General features: G+C 44.0%; 1 protein-coding gene across 3 annotated transcripts in view; it reads right to left on the reverse strand.

Moving 5' to 3' along the window:
* The window catches only part of LOC144755181 (coagulation factor XIII B chain-like), a 1,011,791-nt gene that overhangs the window by 174,151 nt on the left and 824,470 nt on the right, over positions 1-13,170 (reverse strand). For all 3 annotated transcript variants that reach the window (XM_078643848.1, XM_078643839.1, XM_078643857.1), the window contains exon 16: positions 2,755-2,955. In XM_078643848.1, coding sequence (XP_078499974.1) covers positions 2,755-2,955 — 201 coding nt within the window. The remainder of the gene's footprint in view (positions 1-2,754; positions 2,956-13,170) is intronic.

The following is a 13,170-nucleotide window of genomic DNA, read 5'->3' on the forward strand; positions in this document are numbered from 1 at the left end:
CAGATCTGGGTTTAATCCATCACCGTTCTTTAGCCCACTCTGCCACCCCAGTTCAGACATGGCCATATGCATATCAGTCTGACCCTGTGCCTAAAAGATTATATTTTGTCCTGCCACCTTTCCATGAAATGTTTCATTTTATTCCCATGTAGAGACAAGACTGTTTATTACTGATTGTGAATTCATGTGTATATAATATATAATCTGTGTTATTATTTTTCAAGACTATTGCTTAGGACTTGGTCTTAATTTGTTTATTGTGAAGCTACAATAATTGTGTGTATATTGTGTATATGGCTTTTTTAATTAAAATACTTATCAAGTGAAAAAGATTTGTCTTATTTGTTTAAATGTGTTAGCCCCTTTTCCTGATACATGACCTTTCCTCTGTAGCTATCTAAATTTATGTGGTTACTCCGACATAAAAAGTGAGCAAGGGACTCACGTCTGAGCATACCCTGCCAACTTATGGCGAACAAAGTGGTACAAAAGGGGGTGGTGATGGACGGGTGAATGTATGACATTGTTCTGCATTCTGTCCATCAACTGTTGTTTTGCATTTGTCACCCCGAGTGGGATGGGTATGCTCAGACGTGAGTCCCATGCTCTCCACACCACTGGAGTCAAGCTATCCTGGCTGAAGATGGCTGATAGCCAGAAACCGGTCCTAGGATGCTTGATTCCGTTTCAGGAAAGACATGGCTTGGCAGTTCGGGCTGGACTGTTCCCATGAGGCACAGGGTCAAGGCTGATTTGCATATGGCCATGTCTGAACTGGGGTGGTGTGGAGTGCAGAAAAACGATGGATTTAGGCCCAGATCTTTGTACTGGGGTGAATGTATGACATTGTTCTGCATTCTGTCCATCAACTGTTGTTTTGCATTTGTCACCCCGAGTGGGATGGGTATGCTCAGTTGTGAGTCCCATGCTCTCCACACCACTGGAGTCAAGCTATCCTGGCTGAAGACAGCTGATAGCCAGAAACCGGTCCTAGGATGCTTGAGTCCGGTCCAGGAAAGACATGGCTTGGCAGTTTGGGCTGGACTGTTCCCATGAGGCACAGGGTCAAGGCTGATTTGCATGTGGCCATGTCTGAACTGGGGTGGTGTCGAGTGCAAAAAAAACGATGGATTTAGGCCCAGATCTCTGAACTGGGGTGAATGTATGACATTGTTCTGCATCTGTCCATCAACTGTTGTTTTGCATTTGTCACCCCAAGTGGGATGGGTATGCTCAGACGTGAGTCCCATGCTCTTCACACCACTGGAGTCAAGCTATCCTGGCTGAAGACGGCTGATAGCCAGAAACCGGTCCTAGGATGCTTGATTCCGGTCCAGGAAAGACATGGCTTGGCAGTTCGGGCTGGACTGTTCCCATGAGGCACAGGGTCAAGGCTGATTTGCATATGGCCATGTCTGAACTGGGGTGGTGTGGAGTGCAAAAAAAAACGATGGATTTAAGCCCAGATCTCTGTACTGTGGTGAATGTATGACATTGTTCTGCATTCTGTCCATCAACTGTTGTTTTGCATGGTTCACCATTAAAGCAGTAAATGCACACCTAGAGAAGTAATTCTTAAACGGGTGAAAATGTACTACGTTTTAGAATTTACAAACTGCTGTGCTAGCCCCAGGTTTCAAGATATTATACTGGCACTCCAACACGCAAAATGTGATGGGAAGAACGCTTGCGATAAGTCTAACCATTAGCAATCACTTAGGGTAGCATTCCAATCTATAATTTTTGCCATCTTTGCCATTCTAGACAGAGGCCAACCTAATGTATATCAGAACTGATTATATTTCTCATAGGAACAGTTCATCATAAACCTTGGTGATCTCACCCTTCCACCATGAAGCTCATCACTTTTTTAGCTGGAAAATGTGAGGTTCCCTTTCTCCGAATCTCACTTCCTAAACTATGCTCCAGACAACTAACTATCATGTAAGGGAATACTAGATAATAAGGCATTTGTTTACGTTCAGCAAATGCTAGACTAAGAGAATAAAGAAGTTGCCCCTGTCTCTCGTTACATATGGGGACATACTTATGATACTTTCAAGCACCTTACTTTTGTTAAATAGGGCAGGAATGTGCCCCATTTAACATCATATGGTGCATTTCTGTCCTTTCCTTGTGCTGGCGCACTTTTGGCTGAATATCGCCAATACAGGCACCCTTGCATCAAGGTACAAGGGTGCCTGTGTTGTAAGCAGGATTGTTTTTGTGCACGAAGAACTACCTTCCTGCACAAAAACAATCCTAAGAGGCATTTTCCTCTTTCTACGTGTGCTGTAGAATCAGCACACACAGAAAGAGGGAAAAACGAGGAGAAATAAAGACATTTCCCCTCATTACCACTAATAGTAAATCTGTGAATGCGCCAAAATCCAAGGGTGGATGCCAGGGAACACCCACACTCCACCGATGGAACGCACAGCAGCGATTTGCGCTGCATTGTATTACTCCAGATTTATCAAGCCATGCAAGGTGGCCTTGCGCGGCTTGGTAAATTAACTTTAGTGTTGTGTCGCCCTTGTGCCCCCCTCCATGGTGCAAGGGCGACACAAGACTATGATGCATATGTGCCTTCGTTGTCTGTTCCAAGGAGCATGAACACACTTCTTTGCAATAAATTACAGACAGAAAAAAAATAAAAGATTACAGACAGGTAAGAAATAAAAGATTTCATTTTGAAACTCCACCGACCATAATTAACTTAACAAATGTTTTACACAAGTGCATTACACTTACTTGTATTGATGCACGTGGGGTAGGCAAATCCAGCTTTAGTACACTTTGCAACTAGGATCCCTGGAGGTGTGAGTACTCGAAATCCGTATTTACATTTAAAAGTGATGGTGTCGCCCTCCTTGAAAGCCGTTTTATCCCTGTGGATTGAGCTTAATTCTACAGAGTGTTCTTCCAGTTTGTCTTCGGTTACCCGACACGGACCTGTAAAGTATTTGTAAATTGACTCGTTAAAATGAAAACAGAAATTAAAACGGTGCATACCTCACTGCTAAATAATAACAATCAAAAGAACAGTGAAATAAACCACAGTAAGATCAGATATATTTTTACACCACTCTTCATTTTTCATGCTCTTTCTAGAATAATATAAGTGTATTATGTGTTTAGCAGAGAAACCCTGAATTAAACTTACCAAGAAACAACACCAATCAGTCAGACAGTGTTATGTGGCACGCACAGACAGACTCCACTATGTAATGTTATCCTATGTTAAGTGCACTTGCATAGCAGAATCTTACAAATATGTATGACCCTAAACAGGCTCCTGCGGAGACGTACAAATACGCACGCATGCCAGCTTAAAAGGCACCAACTGTCAACACGCAGACTGGCATAGACATGTTTGTTGTCTCAAACAACTCTACTTATGCAGGCAGACAGGGGTCACCAAACAACAACAGATATATTGTTATGTGGTGTATAAATACATTGAAAGAACGAATAACGTAAGACAACATGCACATGATAGTTCACCCCTCGGATATCTGTCTAAAGAATAGCCAGCAAAATAGAGGCATACCCCATAGTTCACTCTCTAGAAATTGGGAATTGGTAAACAGTTACAAATGATAAACGTTGGCAAAGCCAATGGTTCTCGCTTTGCAGCATAGCCACACTCATTATGTACATGTCTCACAATATGGATCATAATGTTACTCATTGTGTATACTTCGTATACCTTTCTCTCCCTTTAGGCATAGCCTCCCTCATAGAGTGCACAACTTATTTTTGAATAACCACTTGCCCATTTTGGATTTTTCTGACACTGTAAATAACAGGTGAAAACCTACAGAAGGGAACTCGCTCTATTTACTTCAGAATGATGAAAGGCTGTGTAGTTATACCAGGACTTGTGGTTACCAGGTACAAACACAGATGTTTGTAGGTGGCATGTTAACCCTTGAGTTTTTTAGAATGAAGCAATTAGAGATTTTTATTGGAATGTTAATATCACATGGGAGATATTTCATGTTTCATGCATACATACATTGGAAGGGAACCTGGAGTAAAGCACTGGATAACCAACAGATCTTGTGCTGGGTTCACAGAAAGATTTACATTGTTAGACCTGGCCCTTTTTGCAGTTTTATGCCCAAACCTTTTGCATCCTATTTTTCTGACCCTGTTTTTTTGGCTACAGGGCCCTTGGCACTTCACAACTGCTGATCAGTGCTAAAGTGCATATGCTCTCTGTGTATATTGTGATTCTGATTGGTTATCCATGATTGGCGTATTTTATTTTCTGATAAATTCCTAGCAAAGTGCAAGGTGTGTGACCAAGGCTTTTAAATCAAATGCTACTAATAGGCTTGCAGCAGTGGTTGTGCCACCAACATCAGTAGGCCTATCAATGTATCTCAGATCTGCCACTGCAGTATCCGTGCATGCAGTTGTAAATTGCCATGTTGACCTGGCAAGTTCACCCACTTGCCAGGCCCTAACCTTCCCTTTTCTTACATGTAGGGCACCACTAAGGTGGGCCCAAGGTACCCCCATGGGCAAGGTGCAGTGTATGTGAGATGTAGGACATGTATTGGTGCGTTTCACATGTCCTGATAATGAAATACTGTGTATTTAGTTTTTCACTATCGAAAGGCTGTCTGTCCCATAGGTTAACATGGGAGCTGCTTTGTAAATTTTTATAAGTGTAACTTTACATTGGGACAAGATGGAGAAATGGAGTTTAGGCTCTCTGAACTCAGAATTTATTAACACACTTTTTAGTGAAGGTGGTTTTTAAATTATGCGTTTGAAAATGCCACTTTTAGAAAGTGTTATAGAAAAAAGGGAATCTGACCACCTTATTTGAAAGTCCTTCTGTTTATTTAAGCAAATTATGAGCCAATGTAGCCATTTATTTATTGGACCTGGCTATTTCTTTGCAATAGTTTGTAAATCTTGTCAACACATTTAATTCATTTACATGCTTGCCTGAGCATGGAGCGATACACTTATTATAACAAATCATGAAACTTAAACAAGACAATATTGATTATTACAATTGATAAAACTTGAAACAGAATACAAAAATAATACCACAATACCTTGAGTTTATCCCCCATGGGAAGGGAACTCCCATAAAAAACTGAAATAGGTTCAGAGAGAGTTCCTTTAGATCATTGGTTTGACAGACTGTAAAGTGTAACACTTTTTTGTTATTGTGATTTTTGTATTCTCTGTCAAGTTTTATCAATTGTAATAATTAATATTGTCTTGTTTAGGTTTCATGATTTGTTATAATTCATAGGTGTATCGCTCCATGCTCAGGCAAGCATGGTAATTAATTAAATGAGTTGACAACTTTTACAAACTATGGCAAAGAAATAGCCAAGACCACAAAAAAATGTCTACATTGGCCCATAATCTGCTTAAATAAACAGCAGGACTTTCAAATAAGGTGGTCAGATCCTTTTTTCTAAAACTTTTCACATGTCCTATCTGGCCATCAATATTGGACGTAACCCCCTAATGAACTACTTTTAGAAAGTTGGCATTTTCTTATATTACCATTCTGTGTGCCTCTGTCTGTTGTGTATTCACCTTATGGTTTTGGAGTGATGGGAGCTGGGGATGTGCATTCACTCTAGACAGTCACAGCGGGAGGTTGAGGTGTGTCCTTCCTTGCCTGGGTGACTCTTTGTTAGGCTGAACAGATCGGGTCTGAAGTTAGAGTGGTGGGAGGAGTTTTGCTAGCACCTGAATAGGCTATCTCCTTTGCACAATGCTGTCTCCACCCCCTGTGGTTATGCTGGGCCAAGGAGGCCAGAACTGGTTCAGACTGAGCTCAGAGACTCTGAAGCAAAGAGAACAATGAGAAAATGGGGTATAAGTATGGGACCTTAAACCCCAGGACTTTAGATTACTTCTGAAAACAAGAGGACCCTGCCAAGAAGAAGAGCTGCGTGAGGAGCACTGCCTTTTCTGTGTGAGGGGTGGATTCACCTGCAGTTGCTGCTTCTATCCATGGCAGAGGAAAATGACGGACTCTTTTTGCCCTGCTGTGCTATCGTGCCTGTGGAGAATCTCCAAGGGCTCATGTGTGCTCGACTCCTGTTGGAAGTCAAAGAGAAATGAAAGACTCTATGTAAAGATCCTTGCTGGATGCCAAAGTAACCTAACTGGAAGGAGAGCTGAAAAGGTATGTGAGAAGTGCTACATTTTCTGTTGTATGGGGGGTGGGTTGGCCTGCAGTTGAGCTCCTGAATGAGGCAGGAAAAGGGCTGGACTGTCCTTCACCCTTTTATTGTAAATGAGAAATGGGTTTAGGGAACTGCCTACCAGCGTGTGGAGTGCTATCTTTGGCCTTTTCCCTTTTTCCTAGATGAATACACAGGGAGCGCTTTACATTTCCGCTTCTCTATGTCTCTAGCGTGTGGCGTGAGTTTCACTTGCCACTTTTCTGGCAGCCGGCACCTAGGGTGTGCTCCTGTTCGATAAACAAGCATGGGGCAGTGCTGTTTGCTGCTCCTGAATTGTGAAAAATGGCAGGCTCACAGGAGTGAAATTGCCCAGTGTAAAGGAACTGCTGGTGTGCCTCTTAGCACAGCCCTGTTGGTTGCCGTGGCACCAGGTGTCCAACTGAGGCGACACAGCGCATAGCAGACAAAAGGCATGTTGGCCTCTAACAAGGGGTGGAGCCAGACTGCTAAGGCTTGTCTATCCTGTCCCGCCCCCCCGGGCTAGTGCGTGTGGTGGGCTGACAACGCGTCCAGGGCCTGCCGATATTGGCACACTTCAAGGAGTTCTACACATGCTCGCTGCCCAAGTCAGAGGAGACCTTTTGGGTGTCTACAGGGGCTGTTGTGCCTGTAAGTGCTGCCTTGAGTTTCCCAGTTCAGAGGGGGCCCGAGCATGCCCAAGTAGTGGGCACGTTACCAGGAGAAGTGAGCAGCTGCGCCACTCGGTTGTGGGCAGCTGCCTAGGTGAAATACTCCAGCAAGGTCTCCCCAGTGATTTTACCATTGGGAGTATTCTTCCCTCTGAGAATCTATTGTGTGCACACCGCCCTCTGATGGCATAACTCAGGGGACGCCGAATGGCCGCATTTCTCACCACCTGGCTGGTCTTGAGGGGCCATGATGAAAACACAGAGTGCTTTCGAAGCTCCCACACAATTACCGTATAAAGTGTTGTAGGAGTGCAGGGATGCTGCACCCTGTACATTCATGGTGATATATGGATTTATGTATGACCTTACTGCTGCACTTCATATATGAATGTTATGAGTTATATTGTTTACACCTGGTAATCATGGGATAGCAAGTATCCTATTCAAAAACTGAATATTATGTACAGTGAGGGTGTAGGGTGTTGTTTTCATGATGTTTTTTTATGACATATGCAACTTATAAGTATTTGCTTCATTGCACTAAATGTGTGTTATGACATTTGCCTAGTTGGCAAAATTATTTATGTGAATGTGGTCTATGGGCTTTATCTACACTAAATGAGTTATTTGTATATAATCTAGTGTGGAGTCCTTTTTGTGGTGTATTTAGTGTGTCACTGGGGTGTGAGTGTCTGTTGTGGAAATGCTTCACACATTGCCTCTGGAATAAGCCTGAATGATATGCCAAGCTACCAAGGGGGTGGGCAGGGGTTATCTTGTGTGTGTAACTCACATACTCTGACTAAATTGGTGGGTTCTGCTTGGTTTACGTGTATACCCTAGCCAAACAGAAACCCCATTTTTAACATGCATGTAAAACAATATACGTCACATCTTTTCAAAGGAACGTTGTCTGCCTCTCCAACAGTGACACATCTGCCCACCACCTTCATCAGCACCTACCTCCCAGCTGCATGTCCCTTCCCTTCCCCTACTTAATGGCGGCCACTGCGGGGGAGCGCGAGCAAGACCTCTGACCTCGATCTGAGGCCTGCTCTCTCCCCAACAGCTCTGCTGTCCTCTGCTCTGCGGCAAGATCCCCAATCTCCTCCAGGTAGGGTACAAGACCCCTGTGCCTCGGGCCCATCGCAGTGACTGATACTAGCTATTGTGCCTCATGTTTAAATCTCATGTCCCACATCACTGTCATTCGTGTGTAACATTGAGCTTTGTGCTACTAACGGTTATTGTTTTCTCCTGTTTGTGCCATTGTTCTAATTCTTTTTTTATTGTAATTTTGCCTTCCGTTCTCGCTTAGTTTTTTCCCGCCGTTTCCTGCCACTGCCTCTGCCCTGTTGACCCCACCTCCCAGCTGCACGTCCCTCTCCCTCCCCTACTTAATGGTGGCCGAAGGCATGCCTAAGGCAAGCCTATCTGCACTGGTCCGTGACCCAACCACGGCCAGCGCCACAAACCCTGGATCTCTAACATTCCATTGCTACGACACCTCCACCCTCTTCATAAAGAAGTCCTCATCCTTGGAACCACCCCTTCAGCATGGGTCAACACCTGGTGGCCGACCGCCCTCGGAAGCCCACCTACCCCCTCAGACCACGGCAAGAACCTTGGCATCATACTCGACTCATCACTCACCATGAACCGACAGGTAAACGCCATCACATCCAGGTGCTTCAACACCCTCCACATACTTCGCAAGAACTTCACATGGATCCCCTCGGAGTCAAGGAAGACAGTCACTCAAGCGCTCATCACCATCAGACTGGACTATGGAAAGGCACCATACACCAGCATCAACAAGTCCCTACTCCGCAAACTCCAGACTATACAGAACACCACCGCCAAACTCGTCCTCGCCATCTCCCATCATGAACACATCAGCCAACACCTACGAAAACTCCCCTGGCTCCCAGTGGAGAAAAGAGTCACCTTCAAAATCCTCACTCACGCCTACAAATGCCTACACAACAATGGAACCAAATACCTCAACGACAGAATCAACTTCCACACACCCAAAAGAAACCTCCGATCTTCCAACCTCGCACTGGCCGAAACCCCTCGCATCCACGGAGGCAGAGCCAGTGGAAGACCCTTCTCTCACATTGCTACTAAGACCTGGAACGAGCTACCGGCAGATATCAGAAACGCCCCCTCCCTGAACACCTTCAGGAAGACCTGCAAGACCTGGCTCTTCGGCCAAACAGAACTGCGACCCCCCCCCCACCACCCTCAGTGCCTTGCTTACAATTCCCCTGGTTGATTGATTGATTGACTATATAAACCTGCACCATTCCATTTAACCTTGATCTGTAAGAAATGCGTCTTAGCCTCTGGAGGCCTGGCCCGTGTATCAGCTCAGCATTCGGCAAGTAGTGCACCTCATACTTGGGCCTCTTAACAGTACTTCACACTTCAGAATGAATCACCTCATGATACGATGACTTTGCGGCAGCTAGCAGGGAGCTAGAGTTTAGTTAATCTTCATGTATATATTTTGGACTCAAAATACAGAATATGAAAACAATATAATTGTGTTGATATGGTAAAACATTTCTATTCATCAAACCCCTAGTGATGACAGCATTACTAACAACGAAATATTAGAGGCCCTAGCGACACAAAGCATTGCTTACTCCGAGTATATAATATACAGTTGCGAGCCACAGTGGATATTCATGAAAGTGCTCTAACCTAAAATCGCCCAGGAAAAAAGGTGCATAGTAGCTTGAAACGTTCCACAAACCAGCATTTCAAGACCATGCTGCCCGCTACCTCACAATTCTTAAACCAACCTCAATGTGGCTGACCCTGAAAACCTCCTTTGGTGTGTCAGATAACCCCAAACCCTGGGATGTAGCAGGTGATGTATATTGTATGTATATTGTATTTTAGTTTATACTGCTACAGCTCAATGGGGTCTACGTTTGTGGGGGACTGCCTTGTGGCACCAGGCAGGAGTTCTGCTAGCATGATGAGTGTTGGTACTGTGAGGAGCTATCCTAGCACAGCAATGAGAATATATTGGAAGGGAGTGGAGGGAATTCTTGGCATATGGTGTAAGTACTCTCGGACAGAGCCCGTAGATCATAATGTCTTGGAGGGAATTAACTGACATGTGGCGAAGGACCCTTCCACTGGCTAAAGCAATCGATTCACCACGACTTGTACACCACGACCGTCTCAAAACATTTTGCAAAATGCAAATGATGTTGGTGGTTGAGGCACAAAATGGACTTACAGGAAGGGTTTCACACCTGCGGATATCTCAACCCAGGCAATTCACTGGATTAACATTCGCACACAGAAGTGGCAATACATCTAAGCCAAATGTATAGGTGAAGGTGAATGGACTTTTTATTCCCTTAACAAATTCCTGTCATCACTGGGTCGGACAGCAAATTGCGTGACAATGTCAATCACAGGCAGATCAATATTGGGCATCAGTGATGCAGACTCTTTCTCAACGGATCACTAGTCAAGAGTAAACAGAAAACACAACCAGTGTAAAAGTCTATAGCTTTTAGGGAAGCCATATTGGGAGCTTTCTCATGTGTCTTAAAAGCAGTCATGTCATCCAGGCAAATATCAGGTCATATGTATCCTCACGAGGCTGCTCTCTTGACCAACCCCTTAATGTCACCACACTTCTTCTTCAGCAAGGTGTGCAAAGTTCCAGACGTCACACCAAACAAATCCAGAAGCAACACGACCCTAGTAACAACAATGTCATTTTGGGGCCTATGAAAGGGTACCAGTCACTAACCTTTGGACCCCAAACATACGGGTCTAGAGTTTATGTCCAGGTCTTGTAAACCCTGCCTAGCATGTGTGGTGAGGCTCTTTCTGGAAAATTTTGTTTGCATTTTTTATAGCACTGAAAAGGGTCTACAGCTGGTGTTTTTTTTATCACTGGCATGACTAGTATTTTATTAGCTCATCTGGAACACATATTAAGAAAATTACCTGAATCCAGTATTTTCACCACAAAGCAGTGCATCCTTTATATAGTAAATATAAACAGAAAGCACTATAGAATGTGTTCTAGAGCTGACCTAATTATCCCTGACTGATAATGAAAGTAAACAAAGACAGAAAGTGGTGGTACATCTTCATTATTCGTTATTGTTCAAACAGAAAATTGCCTATAGAGCTTATGGAGGGCACAGCATCATGCTCCTTGGCCTCAAAAAGTTAAACACATCCTGCGATTGGATACCATTGATGTTCACCTGATTGATGAAAGATTTGGCATTGCACTGTAATCTCACCAGCTTTAAGCTATTGATTACCTTTTTCCAGCAGGTACGTAAAGCGTTAGGTTCTCCAACATATCACACCCACCAGCTTGGATTTTAAATGAATGTGTACATAAAAACAGCCCTCAACACTCTGACTACCACGGAACCCTCCAAGACTATGATTTTTAAGTCCTGGCCTGATGGGAGCGTGTGATTCCATCATGCAAGGACCCTAAGTCTGTGGACCGCGACAAACCGCTGACCGTTGATGTAGCCAGTATGTGCACTTAACAGGCGCATCAAGTAAACTGTGAGCCAAAGAGCAGCGCAGTGACTACAACTCTTCTTAAGAGTAAGGGGCATATTTATGATTTTGCACCACTCAACTTGGTATATGCATAACGCAAACCCCTAAGTCGGGATGTTGAAGCCAGGCAAAACCACTTTGCGGGGCTCTGAGTGGCTTCAAAAATCTTGAGTAACACAAGGCAGCGCAAAATCTACCCTGTGAAGGCATTCAATGGGCATTGTGTAGGTGTTCCCACGCAACTCCCATGGTTTTTGATGCATTCCGTGGGAATGGGCCAAAATGGTACGCCTTCTCAGGAGATCTGCAACGAGGAAAAATATCTCTATTACTCCTAGTTTTGTCCTCTTGCTATGTGTGCTGCATTTTGCAGCACACATAGAAAGAGGATTATGCCTCCCATGATTATATTTGTGCAAAGGGCGACAGTGCAGGGGAAAGGACAGGAAAGTGCTGTATGGCCTTAAATACGGCACACTCCGTCTCTTTCCCTGTCATGCAGTGCAGAGAAGCAAGGTGACTTGCAGCACTGCACTGTTTCACTTTCCCATACATGAGCCCCTATGTTTGCTGTGTTTACGACAGGGCCAGGTGTCATTATTGAATAATAAACAGAAAATGGGGGTGTAGCGAGACTCCTACTAAAGACCATCTTTTTGGGTTTGTCAAATCAGCTGAGGGACTTCTCTGGTCCAACCTTGTTACACAGATCGACACTTCCTGAAACGGTTGAAGCCAGTTTCCCAGCTGGTGGGTAAGCAGTGAATTTACACTGTTATTCACAAGGCTGCTAGCTATATAGCAGGAATTATGCAGTAGTTTATCGGCTGCTGTGTAAATATCTTGCAAATTGCATTACTTGCCCAGCTGCTGTTTAAATAGCAGAGATTGCATAGTATTTGGTAGTTAAGTGGGGGGAGGAAGGATGTTGTGGAAGTATCACAGGGATAGTTCTTAACATGCTGTTCCATGATTCATATAACTTTCAACCCTGGGCTCTTCGTTCTTATTTGAGTCTCTGTTCTTCCTCTGCATGCATTTCTCTGCCTTTGCTCCCACCAGCCTCTGGACATCCCTGTATATCTTTGCAGTGTTTCAATTTCTCTATGTCAGTTTTTTGTTTCTGTTTCACCACCACTCCTACACAGCCTGTTCCCTATGAATTCCTCACTAAAATGCTTCTCTAGTTTTGCACACCTTCTGGGTCCTTACAATCCCAGGCTGTCCCCCGCAGTCTCTTAATATGATGACTTGTTTCACAAGCACAGTCCACCTCTGATCCCCTTCAGTTTTGTGACTGTTTCAGACTGTACGTGAAACCCTACCTCATTCTTGGACTCCCAGTCTTTGTGGGGAGGGTGGGTGGGGGTGACACTGAATATGAGTAACACTGCAGGTCAATTGATGGCCACACCAGACTTACATTCTTCCCAGATTGTTCAATTGAAGTTTGTAGAAACACAAGTTATGTAAAATATTCTATAGCAGCTATTTAGCCAGCCGCCTGAAAAATAGAGAATTGTATCAGCAATTTACTAGGCCGCTGGCAACACCGTAGAAATATTTTACTATTTGGCTGATGGCCGTAAAAAAAGAAAGACAACGTTCCTATTTACTCGGCCGCTGCATAAATAATACCAATTCTGCAGTGTTTGGTTTGGTGACTGCAAATTGCAGAAAAACTTCACTATTTGCCCTGCAGCTGGCTTAATAATACTAATTCTGCACTGTTTGGCCAGCAACAA

Source organism: Lissotriton helveticus, chromosome 1_1 (assembly GCF_964261635.1).
Source record: "Lissotriton helveticus chromosome 1_1, aLisHel1.1, whole genome shotgun sequence".
Classification (NCBI taxonomy): Eukaryota; Metazoa; Chordata; class Amphibia; order Caudata; family Salamandridae; genus Lissotriton; species Lissotriton helveticus.